Source organism: Nerophis lumbriciformis, linkage group LG13 (genome assembly GCF_033978685.3).
Source record: "Nerophis lumbriciformis linkage group LG13, RoL_Nlum_v2.1, whole genome shotgun sequence".
In the NCBI taxonomy this organism is placed as follows: Eukaryota; Metazoa; Chordata; class Actinopteri; order Syngnathiformes; family Syngnathidae; genus Nerophis; species Nerophis lumbriciformis.
The window spans coordinates 19,119,056-19,139,872 of NC_084560.2; the positions used below are offsets into that span (position 1 = coordinate 19,119,056).

General features: G+C 41.3%; 1 protein-coding gene across 1 annotated transcript in view; it reads left to right on the forward strand.

Annotated features, from left to right (window-relative positions):
* The window catches only part of LOC133613777 (WD repeat, SAM and U-box domain-containing protein 1-like), a 90,009-nt gene that overhangs the window by 67,441 nt on the left and 1,751 nt on the right, over positions 1-20,817 (forward strand). The window contains exon 13 of the mRNA XM_061971557.2: positions 19,544-19,723. Coding sequence (XP_061827541.2) covers positions 19,544-19,723 — 180 coding nt within the window. The remainder of the gene's footprint in view (positions 1-19,543; positions 19,724-20,817) is intronic.

Genomic DNA, 20,817 nt, shown 5'->3' on the forward strand with positions numbered 1-20,817 from the left:
ATCTAACAAAATAGTGGGAGTCCAGTCCATAGTGGATGTAACATAATAGTGAGAGTCCAGTCCATAGTGGATCTAACATAACATTGAGAGTCCAGTCCATAGTGGATCTAACAAAATAGTGGGAGTCCAGTCCATAGTGGATCTAACATAATAGTGAGAGTCCAGTCCATAGTGGATCTAACATAATAGTGTGAGAGTCCAGTCCATAGTGGATCTAACATAATAGTGTGAGAGTCCAGTCCATAGTGGATCTAACATAATAGTGTGAGAGTCCAGTCCATAGTGGATCTAACATAACATTGTGAGAGTCCAGTCAATAGTGGATCTAACATAATAGTGTGAGAGTCCAGTCCATAGTGGATCTAACATAATAGTGGGAGAGTCCAGTCCATAGTGGATCTAACATAATAGTGAGAGTCCAGTCCATAGTGGATCTAACATAATAGTGTGAGAGTCCAGTCCCTAGTGGATCTAACATAATAGTGTGAGAGTCCAGTCCATAGTGGTTCTAACATAATAGTGGGAGAGTCCAGTCCATAGTGGTTCTAACATAATAGTGGGAGAGTCCAGTCAATAGTGGATCTAACATAATAGTGTGAGAGTCCAGTCCATAGTGGATCTAGCATAATAGTGTGAGAGTCCAGTCCATAGTGGTTCTAACATAATAGTGGGAGAGTCCAGTCCATAGTGGATCTAACATAATAGTGTGAGAGTCCAGTCCATAGTGGATCTAACATAATAGTGGGAGAGTCCAGTCCATAGTGGTTCTAACATAATAGTGGGAGAGTCCAGTCAATAGTGGATCTAACATAATAGTGTGAGAGTCCAGTCCATAGTGGATCTAACATAATAGTGTGAGAGTCCAGTCCATAGTGGATCTAACATAATAGTGTGAGAGTCCAGTCCATAGTGGTTCTAACATAATAGTGGGAGAGTCCAGTCCATAGTGGATCTAACATAATAGTGTGAGAGTCCAGTCCATAGTGGTTCTAACATAATAGTGGGAGAGTCCAGTCCATAGTGGTTCTAACATAATAGTGGGAGAGTCCAGTCAATAGTGGATCTAACATAATAGTGTGAGAGTCCAGTCCATAGTGGTTCTAACATAATAGTGTGAGAGTCCAGTCCATAGTGGATCTAACATAATAGTGTGAGAGTCCAGTCCATAGTTGATCTAACATAATAGTGAGAGTCCAGTCCATAGTGGATCTAACATAATAGTGGGAGTCCAGTCCATAGTGGATCTAACATAATAGTGAGAGTCCAGTCCATAGTGGATCTAACATAATAGTGTGAGAGTCCAGTCCATAGTGGAGCTAACATAATAGTGTTAGTCTAGTCCATAGTGGATCTAACAAAATAGTGGGAGTCCAGTCCATAGTGGATCCAACAAAATAGTGGGAGTCCAGTCCATAGTGGATCTAACATAATAGTGAGAGTCCAGTACATAGTGGATCTAACATAATAGTGTGAGAGTCCAGTCCATAGTGGATCTAACATAATAGTGAGAGTCCAGTCTATAGTGGATCTAACATAATAGTGGGAGTCCAGTCCATAGTGGATCTAACATAATAGTGAGAGTCCAGTCCATAGTGGATCTAACATAATAGTGTGAGAGTCCAGTCCATAGTGGATCTAACATAATAGTGTTAGTCCAGTCCATAGTTGATCTAACATAATATTGTGGGAGTCCAGTCCATAGTGGATCTAACATAATAGTGAGAGTCCAGTCCATAGTCGATCTAACATAATAGTGTGAGAGTCCAGTCCATAGTGGATCTAACATAATAGTGGGAGTCGAGTCCATAGTGGATCTAACATAATAGTGTGAGAGTCCAGTCCATAGTGGATCCAACAAAATAGTGGGAGTTCAGTCCATAGTGGATCTAACATAATAGTGAGAGTCCAGTCCATAGTGGATCTAACATAATATTGAGAGTCCAGTCCATAGTGGATCTAACAAAATAGTGGGAGTCCAGTCCATAGTGGATGTAACATAATAGTGAGAGTCCAGTCCATAGTGGATCTAACATAACATTGAGAGTCCAGTCCATAGTGGATCTAACAAAATAGTGGGAGTCCAGTCCATAGTGGATCTAACATAATAGTGAGAGTCCAGTCCATAGTGGATCTAACATAATAGTGTGAGAGTCCAGTCCATAGTGGATCTAACATAATAGTGTGGGAGTCCAGTCCATAGTGGATCTAACATAATAGTGTGAGAGTCCAGTCCATAGTGGATCTAACATAACATTGTGAGAGTCCAGTCAATAGTGGATCTAACATAATAGTGTGAGAGTCCAGTCCATAGTGGATCTAACATAATAGTGGGAGAGTCCAGTCCATAGTGGATCTAACATAATAGTGAGAGTCCAGTCCATAGTGGATCTAACATAATAGTGTGAGAGTCCAGTCCATAGTGGATCTAACATAATAGTGTGAGAGTCCAGTCCATAGTGGTTCTAACATAATAGTGGGAGAGTCCAGTCCATAGTGGTTCTAACATAATAGTGGGAGAGTCCAGTCAATAGTGGATCTAACATAATAGTGTGAGAGTCCAGTCCATAGTGGATCTAGCATAATAGTGTGAGAGTCCAGTCCATAGTGGTTCTAACATAATAGTGGGAGAGTCCAGTCCATAGTGGATCTAACATAATAGTGTGAGAGTCCAGTCCATAGTGGTTCTAACATAATAGTGGGAGAGTCCAGTCCATAGTGGTTCTAACATAATAGTGGGAGAGTCCAGTCAATAGTGGATCTAACATAATAGTGTGAGAGTCCAGTCCATAGTGGATCTAACATAATAGTGTGAGAGTCCAGTCCATAGTGGATCTAACATAATTGTGTGAGAGTCCAGTCCATAGTGGTTCTAACATAATAGTGGGAGAGTCCAGTCCATAGTGGATCTAACATAATAGTGTGAGAGTCCAGTCCATAGTGGTTCTAACATAATAGTGGGAGAGTCCAGTCCATAGTGGTTCTAACATAATAGTGGGAGAGTCCAGTCAATAGTGGATCTAACATAATAGTGTGAGAGTCCAGTCCATAGTGGTTCTAACATAATAGTGTGAGAGTCCAGTCCATAGTGGATCTAACATAATAGTGTGAGAGTCCAGTCCATAGTTGATCTAACATAATAGTGAGAGTCCAGTCCATAGTGGATCTAACATAATAGTGGGAGTCCAGTCCATAGTGGATCTAACATAATAGTGAGAGTCCAGTCCATAGTGGATCTAACATAATAGTGTGAGAGTCCAGTCCATAGTGGAGCTAACATAATAGTGTTAGTCCAGTCCATAGTGGATCTAACAAAATAGTGGGAGTCCAGTCCATAGTGGATCCAACAAAATAGTGGGAGTCCAGTCCATAGTGGATCTAACATAATAGTGAGAGTCCAGTACATAGTGGATCTAACATAATAGTGTGAGAGTCCAGTCCATAGTGGATCTAACATAATAGTGAGAGTCCAGTCTATAGTGGATCTAACATTATAGTGGGAGTCCAGTCCATAGTGGATCTAACATAATAGTGAGAGTCCAGTCCATAGTGGATCTAACATAATAGTGTGAGAGTCCAGTCCATAGTGGATCTAACATAATAGTGTTAGTCCAGTCCATAGTTGATCTAACATAATATTGTGGGAGTCCAGTCCATAGTGGATCTAACATAATAGTGAGAGTCCAGTCCATAGTCGATCTAACATAATAGTGTGAGAGTCCAGTCCATAGTGGATCTAACATAATAGTGGGAGTCGAGTCCATAGTGGATCTAACATAATAGTGTGAGAGTCCAGTCCATAGTGGATCCAACAAAATAGTGGGAGTTCAGTCCATAGTGGATCTAACATAATAGTGAGAGTCCAGTCCATAGTGGATCTAACATAATATTGAGAGTCCAGTCCATAGTGGATCTAACAAAATAGTGGGAGTCCAGTCCATAGTGGATGTAACATAATAGTGAGAGTCCAGTCCATAGTGGATCTAACATAACATTGAGAGTCCAGTCCATAGTGGATCTAACAAAATAGTGGGAGTCCAGTCCATAGTGGATCTAACATAATAGTGAGAGTCCAGTCCATAGTGGATCTAACATAATAGTGTGAGAGTCCAGTCCATAGTGGATCTAACATAATAGTGTGAGAGTCCAGTCCATAGTGGATCTAACATAATAGTGTGAGAGTCCAGTCCATAGTGGATCTAACATAACATTGTGAGAGTCCAGTCAATAGTGGATCTAACATAATAGTGTGAGAGTCCAGTCCATAGTGGATCTAACATAATAGTGGGAGAGTCCAGTCCATAGTGGATCTAACATAATAGTGAGAGTCCAGTCCATAGTGGATCTAACATAATAGTGTGAGAGTCCAGTCCATAGTGGATCTAACATAATAGTGTGAGAGTCCAGTCCATAGTGGTTCTAACATAATAGTGGGAGAGTCCAGTCCATAGTGGTTCTAACATAATAGTGGGAGAGTCCAGTCAATAGTGGATCTAACATAATAGTGTGAGAGTCCAGTCCATAGTGGATCTAGCATAATAGTGTGAGAGTCCAGTCCATAGTGGATCTAACATAATAGTGGGAGAGTCCAGTCCATAGTGGATCTAACATAATAGTGTGAGAGTCCAGTCCATAGTGGTTCTAACATAATAGTGGGAGAGTCCAGTCCATAGTGGTTCTAACATAATAGTGGGAGAGTCCAGTCCATAGTGGTTCTAACATAATAGTGGGAGAGTCCAGTCAATAGTGGATCTAACATAATAGTGTGAGAGTCCAGTCCATAGTGGATCTAGCATAATAGTGTGAGAGTCCAGTCCATAGTGGTTCTAACATAATAGTGTGAGAGTCCAGTCCATAGTGGATCTAACATAATAGTGTGAGAGTCCAGTCCATAGTGGTTCTAACATAATAGTGGGAGAGTCCAGTCCATAGTGGTTCTAACATAATAGTGGGAGAGTCCAGTCAATAGTGGATCTAACATAATAGTGTGAGAGTCCAGTCCATAGTGGATCTAACATAATAGTGTGAGAGTCCAGTCCATAGTGGATCTAACATAATAGTGTGAGAGTCCAGTCCATAGTGGTTCTAACATAATAGTGGGAGAGTCCAGTCCATAGTGGATCTAACATAATAGTGTGAGAGTCCAGTCCATAGTGGTTCTAACATAATAGTGTGAGAGTCCAGTCCATAGTGGATCTAACATAATAGTGTGAGAGTCCAGTCCATAGTTGATCTAACATAATAGTGAGAGTCCAGTCCATAGTGGATCTAACATAATAGTGGGAGTCCAGTCCATAGTGGATCTAACATAATAGTGAGAGTCCAGTCCATAGTGGATCTAACATAATAGTGTGAGAGTCCAGTCCATAGTGGAGCTAACATAATAGTGTTAGTCCAGTCCATAGTGGATCTAACAAAATAGTGGGAGTCCAGTCCATAGTGGATCCAACAAAATAGTGGGAGTCCAGTCCATAGTGGATCTAACATAATAGTGAGAGTCCAGTACATAGTGGATCTAACATAATAGTGTGAGAGTCCAGTCCATAGTGGATCTAACATAATAGTGAGAGTCCAGTCTATAGTGGATCTAACATAATAGTGGGAGTCCAGTCCATAGTGGATCTAACATAATAGTGAGAGTCCAGTCCATAGTGGATCTAACATAATAGTGTGAGAGTCCAGTCCATAGTGGATCTAACATAATAGTGTTAGTCCAGTCCATAGTTGATCTAACATAATATTGTGGGAGTCCAGTCCATAGTGGATCTAACATAATAGTGAGAGTCCAGTCCATAGTCGATCTAACATAATAGTGTGAGAGTCCAGTCCATAGTGGATCTAACATAATAGTGGGAGTCGAGTCCATAGTGGATCTAACATAATAGTGTGAGAGTCCAGTCCATAGTGGATCCAACAAAATAGTGGGAGTTCAGTCCATAGTGGATCTAACATAATAGTGAGAGTCCAGTCCATAGTGGATCTAACATAATATTGAGAGTCCAGTCCATAGTGGATCTAACAAAATAGTGGGAGTCCAGTCCATAGTGGATGTAACATAATAGTGAGAGTCCAGTCCATAGTGGATCTAACATAACATTGAGAGTCCAGTCCATAGTGGATCTAACAAAATAGTGGGAGTCCAGTCCATAGTGGATCTAACATAATAGTGAGAGTCCAGTCCATAGTGGATCTAACATAATAGTGTGAGAGTCCAGTCCATAGTGGATCTAACATAATAGTGTGAGAGTCCAGTCCATAGTGGATCTAACATAATAGTGTGAGAGTCCAGTCCATAGTGGATCTAACATAACATTGTGAGAGTCCAGTCAATAGTGGATCTAACATAATAGTGTGAGAGTCCAGTCCATAGTGGATCTAACATAATAGTGGGAGAGTCCAGTCCATAGTGGATCTAACATAATAGTGAGAGTCCAGTCCATAGTGGATCTAACATAATAGTGTGAGAGTCCAGTCCATAGTGGATCTAACATAATAGTGTGAGAGTCCAGTCCATAGTGGTTCTAACATAATAGTGGGAGAGTCCAGTCCATAGTGGTTCTAACATAATAGTGGGAGAGTCCAGTCAATAGTGGATCTAACATAATAGTGTGAGAGTCCAGTCCATAGTGGATCTAGCATAATAGTGTGAGAGTCCAGTCCATAGTGGTTCTAACATAATAGTGGGAGAGTCCAGTCCATAGTGGATCTAACATAATAGTGTGAGAGTCCAGTCCATAGTGGTTCTAACATAATAGTGGGAGAGTCCAGTCCATAGTGGATCTAACATAATAGTGTGAGAGTCCAGTCCATAGTGGTTCTAACATAATAGTGGGAGAGTCCAGTCCATAGTGGTTCTAACATAATAGTGGGAGAGTCCAGTCAATAGTGGATCTAACATAATAGTGTGAGAGTCCAGTCCATAGTGGATCTAACAAAATAGTGGGAGTCCAGTCCATAGTGGATCTAACATAATAGTGAGAGTCCAGTCCATAGTGGATCTAACATAATAGTGGGAGTCGAGTCCATAGTGGATCTAACATAATAGTGTGAGAGTCCAGTCCATAGTGGATCCAACAAAATAGTGGGAGTTCAGTCCATAGTGGATCCAACATAATAGTGAGAGTCCAGTCCATAGTGGATCTAACATAATATTGAGAGTCCAGTCCATGATGGATCTAACATAATATTGAGAGTCCAGTCCATAGTGGATCTAACAAAATAGTGGGAGTCCAGTCCATAGTGGATCCAACATAATAGTGAGAGTCCAGTCTATAGTGGATCTAACATAATAGTGTGAGAGTCCAGTCCATAGTGGATCTAACAAAATAGTGGGAGTCCAGTCCATAGTGGATCCAACAAAATAGTGGGAGTCCAGTCCATAGTGGATCAAACATAATAGTGAGAGTCCAGTCCATAGTGGATCTAACATAATAGTGTGAGAGTCCAGTCCATAGTGGATCTAACATAATAGTGTGAGAGTCCAGTCCATAGTTGATCTAACATAATAGTGAGAGTCCAGTCCATAGTGGATCTAACATAATAGTGGGAGTCCAGTCCATAGTGGATCTAACATAATAGTGAGAGTCCAGTCCATAGTGGATCTAACATAATAGTGTGAGAGTTCAGTCCATAGTGGAGCTAACATAATAGTGTTAGTCCAGTCCATAGTGGATCTAACAAAATAGTGGGAGTCCAGTCCATAGTGGATCCAACAAAATAGTGGGAGTCCAGTCCATAGTGGATCTAACATAATAGTGAGAGTCCAGTACATAGTGGATCTAACATAATAGTGTGAGAGTCCAGTCCATAGTGGATCTAACATAATAGTGAGAGTCCAGTCTATAGTGGATCTAACATAATAGTGGGAGTCCAGTCCATAGTGGATCTAACATAATAGTGAGAGTCCAGTCCATAGTGGATCTAACATAATAGTGTGAGAGTCCAGTCCATAGTGGATCTAACATAATAGTGTTAGTCCAGTCCATAGTTGATCTAACATAATATTGTGGGAGTCCAGTCCATAGTGGATCTAACATAATAGTGAGAGTCCAGTCCATAGTCGATCTAACATAATAGTGTGAGAGTCCAGTCCATAGTGGATCTAACATAATAGTGGGAGTCGAGTCCATAGTGGATCTAACATAATAGTGTGAGAGTCCAGTCCATAGTGGATCCAACAAAATAGTGGGAGTTCAGTCCATAGTGGATCTAACATAATAGTGAGAGTCCAGTCCATAGTGGATCTAACATAATATTGAGAGTCCAGTCCATAGTGGATCTAACAAAATAGTGGGAGTCCAGTCCATAGTGGATGTAACATAATAGTGAGAGTCCAGTCCATAGTGGATCTAACATAACATTGAGAGTCCAGTCCATAGTGGATCTAACAAAATAGTGGGAGTCCAGTCCATAGTGGATCTAACATAATAGTGAGAGTCCAGTCCATAGTGGATCTAACATAATAGTGTGAGAGTCCAGTCCATAGTGGATCTAACATAATAGTGTGAGAGTCCAGTCCATAGTGGATCTAACATAATAGTGTGAGAGTCCAGTCCATAGTGGATCTAACATAACATTGTGAGAGTCCAGTCAATAGTGGATCTAACATAATAGTGTGAGAGTCCAGTCCATAGTGGATCTAACATAATAGTGGGAGAGTCCAGTCCATAGTGGATCTAACATAATAGTGAGAGTCCAGTCCATAGTGGATCTAACATAATAGTGTGAGAGTCCAGTCCCTAGTGGATCTAACATAATAGTGTGAGAGTCCAGTCCATAGTGGTTCTAACATAATAGTGGGAGAGTCCAGTCCATAGTGGTTCTAACATAATAGTGGGAGAGTCCAGTCAATAGTGGATCTAACATAATAGTGTGAGAGTCCAGTCCATAGTGGATCTAGCATAATAGTGTGAGAGTCCAGTCCATAGTGGTTCTAACATAATAGTGGGAGAGTCCAGTCCATAGTGGATCTAACATAATAGTGTGAGAGTCCAGTCCATAGTGGATCTAACATAATAGTGGGAGAGTCCAGTCCATAGTGGTTCTAACATAATAGTGGGAGAGTCCAGTCAATAGTGGATCTAACATAATAGTGTGAGAGTCCAGTCCATAGTGGATCTAACATAATAGTGTGAGAGTCCAGTCCATAGTGGATCTAACATAATAGTGTGAGAGTCCAGTCCATAGTGGTTCTAACATAATAGTGGGAGAGTCCAGTCCATAGTGGATCTAACATAATAGTGTGAGAGTCCAGTCCATAGTGGTTCTAACATAATAGTGGGAGAGTCCAGTCCATAGTGGTTCTAACATAATAGTGGGAGAGTCCAGTCAATAGTGGATCTAACATAATAGTGTGAGAGTCCAGTCCATAGTGGTTCTAACATAATAGTGTGAGAGTCCAGTCCATAGTGGATCTAACATAATAGTGTGAGAGTCCAGTCCATAGTTGATCTAACATAATAGTGAGAGTCCAGTCCATAGTGGATCTAACATAATAGTGGGAGTCCAGTCCATAGTGGATCTAACATAATAGTGAGAGTCCAGTCCATAGTGGATCTAACATAATAGTGTGAGAGTCCAGTCCATAGTGGAGCTAACATAATAGTGTTAGTCTAGTCCATAGTGGATCTAACAAAATAGTGGGAGTCCAGTCCATAGTGGATCCAACAAAATAGTGGGAGTCCAGTCCATAGTGGATCTAACATAATAGTGAGAGTCCAGTACATAGTGGATCTAACATAATAGTGTGAGAGTCCAGTCCATAGTGGATCTAACATAATAGTGAGAGTCCAGTCTATAGTGGATCTAACATAATAGTGGGAGTCCAGTCCATAGTGGATCTAACATAATAGTGAGAGTCCAGTCCATAGTGGATCTAACATAATAGTGTGAGAGTCCAGTCCATAGTGGATCTAACATAATAGTGTTAGTCCAGTCCATAGTTGATCTAACATAATATTGTGGGAGTCCAGTCCATAGTGGATCTAACATAATAGTGAGAGTCCAGTCCATAGTCGATCTAACATAATAGTGTGAGAGTCCAGTCCATAGTGGATCTAACATAATAGTGGGAGTCGAGTCCATAGTGGATCTAACATAATAGTGTGAGAGTCCAGTCCATAGTGGATCCAACAAAATAGTGGGAGTTCAGTCCATAGTGGATCTAACATAATAGTGAGAGTCCAGTCCATAGTCGATCTAACATAATAGTGTGAGAGTCCAGTCCATAGTGGATCTAACATAATAGTGGGAGTCGAGTCCATAGTGGATCTAACATAATAGTGTGAGAGTCCAGTCCATAGTGGATCCAACAAAATAGTGGGAGTTCAGTCCATAGTGGATCTAACATAATAGTGAGAGTCCAGTCCATAGTGGATCTAACATAATATTGAGAGTCCAGTCCATAGTGGATCTAACAAAATAGTGGGAGTCCAGTCCATAGTGGATGTAACATAATAGTGAGAGTCCAGTCCATAGTGCATCTAACATAACATTGAGAGTCCAGTCCATAGTGGATCTAACAAAATAGTGGGAGTCCAGTCCATAGTGGATCTAACATAATAGTGAGAGTCCAGTCCATAGTGGATCTAACATAATAGTGTGAGAGTCCAGTCCATAGTGGATCTAACATAATAGTGTGAGAGTCCAGTCCATAGTGGATCTAACATAATAGTGTGAGAGTCCAGTCCATAGTGGATCTAACATAACATTGTGAGAGTCCAGTCAATAGTGGATCTAACATAATAGTGTGAGAGTCCAGTCCATAGTGGATCTAACATAATAGTGGGAGAGTCCAGTCCATAGTGGATCTAACATAATAGTGAGAGTCCAGTCCATAGTGGATCTAACATAATAGTGTGAGAGTCCAGTCCCTAGTGGATCTAACATAATAGTGTGAGAGTCCAGTCCATAGTGGTTCTAACATAATAGTGGGAGAGTCCAGTCCATAGTGGTTCTAACATAATAGTGGGAGAGTCCAGTCAATAGTGGATCTAACATAATAGTGTGAGAGTCCAGTCCATAGTGGATCTAGCATAATAGTGTGAGAGTCCAGTCCATAGTGGTTCTAACATAATAGTGGGAGAGTCCAGTCCATAGTGGATCTAACATAATAGTGTGAGAGTCCAGTCCATAGTGGATCTAACATAATAGTGGGAGAGTCCAGTCCATAGTGGTTCTAACATAATAGTGGGAGAGTCCAGTCAATAGTGGATCTAACATAATAGTGTGAGAGTCCAGTCCATAGTGGATCTAACATAATAGTGTGAGAGTCCAGTCCATAGTGGATCTAACATAATAGTGTGAGAGTCCAGTCCATAGTGGTTCTAACATAATAGTGGGAGAGTCCAGTCCATAGTGGATCTAACATAATAGTGTGAGAGTCCAGTCCATAGTGGTTCTAACATAATAGTGGGAGAGTCCAGTCCATAGTGGTTCTAACATAATAGTGGGAGAGTCCAGTCAATAGTGGATCTAACATAATAGTGTGAGAGTCCAGTCCATAGTGGTTCTAACATAATAGTGTGAGAGTCCAGTCCATAGTGGATCTAACATAATAGTGTGAGAGTCCAGTCCATAGTTGATCTAACATAATAGTGAGAGTCCAGTCCATAGTGGATCTAACATAATAGTGGGAGTCCAGTCCATAGTGGATCTAACATAATAGTGAGAGTCCAGTCCATAGTGGATCTAACATAATAGTGTGAGAGTCCAGTCCATAGTGGAGCTAACATAATAGTGTTAGTCTAGTCCATAGTGGATCTAACAAAATAGTGGGAGTCCAGTCCATAGTGGATCCAACAAAATAGTGGGAGTCCAGTCCATAGTGGATCTAACATAATAGTGAGAGTCCAGTACATAGTGGATCTAACATAATAGTGTGAGAGTCCAGTCCATAGTGGATCTAACATAATAGTGAGAGTCCAGTCTATAGTGGATCTAACATAATAGTGGGAGTCCAGTCCATAGTGGATCTAACATAATAGTGAGAGTCCAGTCCATAGTGGATCTAACATAATAGTGTGAGAGTCCAGTCCATAGTGGATCTAACATAATAGTGTTAGTCCAGTCCATAGTTGATCTAACATAATATTGTGGGAGTCCAGTCCATAGTGGATCTAACATAATAGTGAGAGTCCAGTCCATAGTCGATCTAACATAATAGTGTGAGAGTCCAGTCCATAGTGGATCTAACATAATAGTGGGAGTCGAGTCCATAGTGGATCTAACATAATAGTGTGAGAGTCCAGTCCATAGTGGATCCAACAAAATAGTGGGAGTTCAGTCCATAGTGGATCTAACATAATAGTGAGAGTCCAGTCCATAGTGGATCTAACATAATATTGAGAGTCCAGTCCATAGTGGATCTAACAAAATAGTGGGAGTCCAGTCCATAGTGGATGTAACATAATAGTGAGAGTCCAGTCCATAGTGGATCTAACATAACATTGAGAGTCCAGTCCATAGTGGATCTAACAAAATAGTGGGAGTCCAGTCCATAGTGGATCTAACATAATAGTGAGAGTCCAGTCCATAGTGGATCTAACATAATAGTGTGAGAGTCCAGTCCATAGTGGATCTAACATAATAGTGTGGGAGTCCAGTCCATAGTGGATCTAACATAATAGTGTGAGAGTCCAGTCCATAGTGGATCTAACATAACATTGTGAGAGTCCAGTCAATAGTGGATCTAACATAATAGTGTGAGAGTCCAGTCCATAGTGGATCTAACATAATAGTGGGAGAGTCCAGTCCATAGTGGATCTAACATAATAGTGAGAGTCCAGTCCATAGTGGATCTAACATAATAGTGTGAGAGTCCAGTCCATAGTGGATCTAACATAATAGTGTGAGAGTCCAGTCCATAGTGGTTCTAACATAATAGTGGGAGAGTCCAGTCCATAGTGGTTCTAACATAATAGTGGGAGAGTCCAGTCAATAGTGGATCTAACATAATAGTGTGAGAGTCCAGTCCATAGTGGATCTAGCATAATAGTGTGAGAGTCCAGTCCATAGTGGTTCTAACATAATAGTGGGAGAGTCCAGTCCATAGTGGATCTAACATAATAGTGTGAGAGTCCAGTCCATAGTGGTTCTAACATAATAGTGGGAGAGTCCAGTCCATAGTGGTTCTAACATAATAGTGGGAGAGTCCAGTCAATAGTGGATCTAACATAATAGTGTGAGAGTCCAGTCCATAGTGGATCTAACATAATAGTGTGAGAGTCCAGTCCATAGTGGATCTAACATAATTGTGTGAGAGTCCAGTCCATAGTGGTTCTAACATAATAGTGGGAGAGTCCAGTCCATAGTGGATCTAACATAATAGTGTGAGAGTCCAGTCCATAGTGGTTCTAACATAATAGTGGGAGAGTCCAGTCCATAGTGGTTCTAACATAATAGTGGGAGAGTCCAGTCAATAGTGGATCTAACATAATAGTGTGAGAGTCCAGTCCATAGTGGTTCTAACATAATAGTGTGAGAGTCCAGTCCATAGTGGATCTAACATAATAGTGTGAGAGTCCAGTCCATAGTTGATCTAACATAATAGTGAGAGTCCAGTCCATAGTGGATCTAACATAATAGTGGGAGTCCAGTCCATAGTGGATCTAACATAATAGTGAGAGTCCAGTCCATAGTGGATCTAACATAATAGTGTGAGAGTCCAGTCCATAGTGGAGCTAACATAATAGTGTTAGTCCAGTCCATAGTGGATCTAACAAAATAGTGGGAGTCCAGTCCATAGTGGATCCAACAAAATAGTGGGAGTCCAGTCCATAGTGGATCTAACATAATAGTGAGAGTCCAGTACATAGTGGATCTAACATAATAGTGTGAGAGTCCAGTCCATAGTGGATCTAACATAATAGTGAGAGTCCAGTCTATAGTGGATCTAACATTATAGTGGGAGTCCAGTCCATAGTGGATCTAACATAATAGTGAGAGTCCAGTCCATAGTGGATCTAACATAATAGTGTGAGAGTCCAGTCCATAGTGGATCTAACATAATAGTGTTAGTCCAGTCCATAGTTGATCTAACATAATATTGTGGGAGTCCAGTCCATAGTGGATCTAACATAATAGTGAGAGTCCAGTCCATAGTCGATCTAACATAATAGTGTGAGAGTCCAGTCCATAGTGGATCTAACATAATAGTGGGAGTCGAGTCCATAGTGGATCTAACATAATAGTGTGAGAGTCCAGTCCATAGTGGATCCAACAAAATAGTGGGAGTTCAGTCCATAGTGGATCTAACATAATAGTGAGAGTCCAGTCCATAGTGGATCTAACATAATATTGAGAGTCCAGTCCATAGTGGATCTAACAAAATAGTGGGAGTCCAGTCCATAGTGGATGTAACATAATAGTGAGAGTCCAGTCCATAGTGGATCTAACATAACATTGAGAGTCCAGTCCATAGTGGATCTAACAAAATAGTGGGAGTCCAGTCCATAGTGGATCTAACATAATAGTGAGAGTCCAGTCCATAGTGGATCTAACATAATAGTGTGAGAGTCCAGTCCATAGTGGATCTAACATAATAGTGTGAGAGTCCAGTCCATAGTGGATCTAACATAATAGTGTGAGAGTCCAGTCCATAGTGGATCTAACATAACATTGTGAGAGTCCAGTCAATAGTGGATCTAACATAATAGTGTGAGAGTCCAGTCCATAGTGGATCTAACATAATAGTGGGAGAGTCCAGTCCATAGTGGATCTAACATAATAGTGAGAGTCCAGTCCATAGTGGATCTAACATAATAGTGTGAGAGTCCAGTCCATAGTGGATCTAACATAATAGTGTGAGAGTCCAGTCCATAGTGGTTCTAACATAATAGTGGGAGAGTCCAGTCCATAGTGGTTCTAACATAATAGTGGGAGAGTCCAGTCAATAGTGGATCTAACATAATAGTGTGAGAGTCCAGTCCATAGTGGATCTAGCATAATAGTGTGAGAGTCCAGTCCATAGTGGATCTAACATAATAGTGGGAGAGTCCAGTCCATAGTGGATCTAACATAATAGTGTGAGAGTCCAGTCCATAGTGGTTCTAACATAATAGTGGGAGAGTCCAGTCCATAGTGGTTCTAACATAATAGTGGGAGAGTCCAGTCCATAGTGGTTCTAACATAATAGTGGGAGAGTCCAGTCAATAGTGGATCTAACATAATAGTGTGAGAGTCCAGTCCATAGTGGATCTAGCATAATAGTGTGAGAGTCCAGTCCATAGTGGTTCTAACATAATAGTGTGAGAGTCCAGTCCATAGTGGATCTAACATAATAGTGTGAGAGTCCAGTCCATAGTGGTTCTAACATAATAGTGGGAGAGTCCAGTCCATAGTGGTTCTAACATAATAGTGGGAGAGTCCAGTCAATAGTGGATCTAACATAATAGTGTGAGAGTCCAGTCCATAGTGGATCTAACATAATAGTGTGAGAGTCCAGTCCATAGTGGATCTAACATAATAGTGTGAGAGTCCAGTCCATAGTGGTTCTAACATAATAGTGGGAGAGTCCAGTCCATAGTGGATCTAACATAATAGTGTGAGAGTCCAGTCCATAGTGGTTCTAACATAATAGTGTGAGAGTCCAGTCCATAGTGGATCTAACATAATAGTGTGAGAGTCCAGTCCATAGTTGATCTAACATAATAGTGAGAGTCCAGTCCATAGTGGATCTAACATAATAGTGGGAGTCCAGTCCATAGTGGATCTAACATAATAGTGAGAGTCCAGTCCATAGTGGATCTAACATAATAGTGTGAGAGTCCAGTCCATAGTGGAGCTAACATAATAGTGTTAGTCCAGTCCATAGTGGATCTAACAAAATAGTGGGAGTCCAGTCCATAGTGGATCCAACAAAATAGTGGGAGTCCAGTCCATAGTGGATCTAACATAATAGTGAGAGTCCAGTACATAGTGGATCTAACATAATAGTGTGAGAGTCCAGTCCATAGTGGATCTAACATAATAGTGAGAGTCCAGTCTATAGTGGATCTAACATAATAGTGGGAGTCCAGTCCATAGTGGATCTAACATAATAGTGAGAGTCCAGTCCATAGTGGATCTAACATAATAGTGTGAGAGTCCAGTCCATAGTGGATCTAACATAATAGTGTTAGTCCAGTCCATAGTTGATCTAACATAATATTGTGGGAGTCCAGTCCATAGTGGATCTAACATAATAGTGAGAGTCCAGTCCATAGTCGATCTAACATAATAGTGTGAGAGTCCAGTCCATAGTGGATCTAACATAATAGTGGGAGTCGAGTCCATAGTGGATCTAACATAATAGTGTGAGAGTCCAGTCCATAGTGGATCCAACAAAATAGTGGGAGTTCAGTCCATAGTGGATCTAACATAATAGTGAGAGTCCAGTCCATAGTGGATCTAACATAATATTGAGAGTCCAGTCCATAGTGGATCTAACAAAATAGTGGGAGTCCAGTCCATAGTGGATGTAACATAATAGTGAGAGTCCAGTCCATAGTGGATCTAACATAACATTGAGAGTCCAGTCCATAGTGGATCTAACAAAATAGTGGGAGTCCAGTCCATAGTGGATCTAACATAATAGTGAGAGTCCAGTCCATAGTGGATCTAACATAATAGTGTGAGAGTCCAGTCCATAGTGGATCTAACATAATAGTGTGAGAGTCCAGTCCATAGTGGATCTAACATAATAGTGTGAGAGTCCAGTCCATAGTGGATCTAACATAACATTGTGAGAGTCCAGTCAATAGTGGATCTAACATAATAGTGTGAGAGTCCAGTCCATAGTGGATCTAACATAATAGTGGGAGAGTCCAGTCCATAGTGGATCTAACATAATAGTGAGAGTCCAGTCCATAGTGGATCTAACATAATAGTGTGAGAGTCCAGTCCATAGTGGATCTAACATAATAGTGTGAGAGTCCAGTCCATAGTGGTTCTAACATAATAGTGGGAGAGTCCAGTCCATAGTGGTTCTAACATAATAGTGGGAGAGTCCAGTCAATAGTGGATCTAACATAATAGTGTGAGAGTCCAGTCCATAGTGGATCTAGCATAATAGTGTGAGAGTCCAGTCCATAGTGGTTCTAACATAATAGTGGGAGAGTCCAGTCCATAGTGGATCTAACATAATAGTGTGAGAGTCCAGTCCATAGTGGTTCTAACATAATAGTGGGAGAGTCCAGTCCATAGTGGATCTAACATAATAGTGTGAGAGTCCAGTCCATAGTGGTTCTAACATAATAGTGGGAGAGTCCAGTCCATAGTGGTTCTAACATAATAGTGGGAGAGTCCAGTCAATAGTGGATCTAACATAATAGTGTGAGAGTCCAGTCCATAGTGGTTCTAACATAATAGTGTGAGAGTCCAGTCCATAGTGGATCTAACATAATAGTGTGAGAGTCCAGTCCATAGTTGATCTAACATAATAGTGAGAGTCCAGTCCATAGTGGATCTAACATAATAGTGGGAGTCCAGTCCATAGTGGATCTAACATAATAGTGAGAGTCCAGTCCATAGTGGATCTAACATAATAGTGTGAGAGTCCAGTCCATAGTGGAGCTAACATAATAGTGTTAGTCCAGTCCATAGTGGATCTAACAAAATAGTGGGAGTCCAGTCCATAGTGGATCCAACAAAATAGTGGGAGTCCAGTCCATAGTGGATCTAACATAATAGTGAGAGTCCAGTACATAGTGGATCTAACATAATAGTGTGAGAGTCCAGTCCATAGTGGATCTAACATAATAGTGAGAGTCCAGTCTATAGTGGATCTAACATAATAGTGGGAGTCCAGTCCATAGTGGATCTAACATAATAGTGAGAGTCCAGTCCATAGTGGATCTAACATAATAGTGTGAGAGTCCAGTCCATAGTGGATCTAACATAATAGTGTTAGTCCAGTCCATAGTTGATCTAACATAATATTGTGGGAGTCCAGTCCATAGTGGATCTAACATAATAGTGAGAGTCCAGTCCATAGTCGATCTAACATAATAGTGTGAGAGTCCAGTCCATAGTGGATCTAACATAATAGTGGGAGTCGAGTCCATAGTGGATCTAACATAATAGTGTGAGAGTCCAGTCCATAGTGGATCCAACAAAATAGTGGGAGTTCAGTCCATAGTGGATCTAACATAATAGTGAGAGTCCAGTCCATAGTGGATCTAACATAATATTGAGAGTCCAGTCCATAGTGGATCTAACAAAATAGTGGGAGTCCAGTCCATAGTGGATGTAACATAATAGTGAGAGTCCAGTCCATAGTGGATCTAACATAACATTGAGAGTCCAGTCCATAGTGGATCTAACAAAATAGTGGGAGTCCAGTCCATAGTGGATCTAACATAATAGTGAGAGTCCAGTCCATAGTGGATCTAACATAATAGTGTGAGAGTCCAGTCCATAGTGGATCTAACATAATAGTGTGAGAGTCCAGTCCATAGTGGATCTAACATAATAGTGTGAGAGTCCAGTCCATAGTGGATCTAACATAACATTGTGAGAGTCCAGTCAATAGTGGATCTAACATAATAGTGTGAGAGTCCAGTCCATAGTGGATCTAACATAATAGTGGGAGAGTCCAGTCCATAGTGGATCTAACATAATAGTGAGAGTCCAGTCCATAGTGGATCTAACATAATAGTGTGAGAGTCCAGTCCATAGTGGATCTAACATAATAGTGTGAGAGTCCAGTCCATAGTGGTTCTAACATAATAGTGGGAGAGTCCAGTCCATAGTGGTTCTAACATAATAGTGGGAGAGTCCAGTCAATAGTGGATCTAACATAATAGTGTGAGAGTCCAGTCCATAGTGGATCTAGCATAATAGTGTGAGAGTCCAGTCCATAGTGGTTCTAACATAATAGTGGGAGAGTCCAGTCCATAGTGGTTCTAACATAATAGTGGGAGAGTCCAGTCCATCGTGGATCTAACATAATAGTGTGAGAGTCCAGTCCATAGTGGTTCTAACATAATAGTGGGAGAGTCCAGTCCATAGTGGTTCTAACATAATAGTGGGAGAGTCCAGTCAATAGTGGATCTAACATAATAGTGTGAGAGTCCAGTCCATAGTGGATCTAACATAATAGTGTGAGAGTCCAGTCCATAGTGGATCTAACATAATAGTGTGAGAGTCCAGTCCATAGTGGTTCTAACATAATAGTGGGAGAGTCCAGTCCATAGTGGATCTAACATAATAGTGTGAGAGTCCAGTCCATAGTGGTTCTAACATAATAGTGGGAGAGTCCAGTCCATAGTGGTTCTAACATAATAGTGGGAGAGTCCAGTCAATAGTGGATCTAACATAATAGTGTGAGAGTCCAGTCCATAGTGGTTCTAACATAATAGTGTGAGAGTCCAGTCCATAGTGGATCTAACATAATAGTGTGAGAGTCCAGTCCATAGTGGTTCTAACATAATAGTGGGAGAGTCCAGTCCATAGTGAGGGCAGAGGTCTCCTGTCAGTGATGATAGTGTCAAAGATCCTCTATGGTCTGCTCTTTGCAGACCATAGAGGATCTTTGACACTCACTTTTTGTCTTGTGTGCGTCTAACAGGAAGTGAGCCGCAGGCCATGTTTTCCAGGCCTCCGCTGCCTGCATGGTCCGAGGAGGACGTGCAGGCTTGGCTACGTGAGGAAAGTCTGGAAGATCTTCTCCAGGTCTTCCAGGCCAACAAGACTGACGGGGCGCAGCTGAGCCGACTAAGCAAGGAGACGATGATGGAGATGGGAATCGGTGAGGAAGGGCAGAACATGAAAGCACGTTAATAATATGTTGGGCTTTGCTCTTTGATGCCGAACAAGACATAAGCCGCTTTCATCAAAGACACACACACAATAATGACGTCAAATCACAAAAAATATTTTTTTTTTATTATGTAATCCTGTGACAATATGATTGGCAGCCATAAGGTCGGCCCAGGTGTCCGTCAGAGCGGCCGGTCGTCATGGCAACCTCTAACCTCATCAGGCCCTGCATGCCTCAGTGAAGTGAATACAACACACCTCAAAGAGTCATGGGGGAAAGAATGTGTCGGCAGCGCAGGTTATAGTCGTGGTTTTGTTTGCAAACGACGACATCGTGTGTGGGAGAACATGATGTCATCACAACACCCGCACATGACATCTGTAAAGCTGAACACCACTTTGCACTTTTAAAAGCACTGCATAGCAAAATCTGCCAAACATTCCAACTACACTACATGGTCTGAGGGTTTAACTTTGGTAGATGTCGTATTCTAAAATCTGGCTTTATAAAATAAAAATCCATATTTACAAAACCCAAACCCAGTGAAGTTGTCACGTTGTGTAAATGGTAAATAAAAACAGAATACAATGATTTGCAAATCCTTTTCAACTTATATTCAATTGAATAGACTGCAAAGACAAGATATTTAACGTTCCAACTGGAAAACTTTGTTCTTTTTGGCAAATATTAGCTCATTTGGAATTTGATGCCAGGGCAGCACGGTGGAAGAGGGATTAGTGCATCTGCCTCACAATACGAACGTCCTGAGTAGTCTTGGGTTCAATCCCGGGCTCGGGATCTTTCTGTGTGGAGTTTGCATGTTCTCCCCGTGACTGCGTGGGTTCCCTCCGGGTACTCCGGCTTCCTCCCACCTCCAAAGACATGCACCTGGGGATAAGTTGATTGGCAACACTAAATTGGCCCTAGTGTGTGAATGTGAGTGTGAATGTTGTCTGTCTATCTGTGTTGGCCCTGCGATGAGGTGGCGACTTGTCCAGGGTGTACCCCGCCTTCCGCCCGATTGTAGCTGAGATAGGCTCCAGCGCCCCCCGCGACCCCAAAGGGAATAAGCGGTAGAAAAT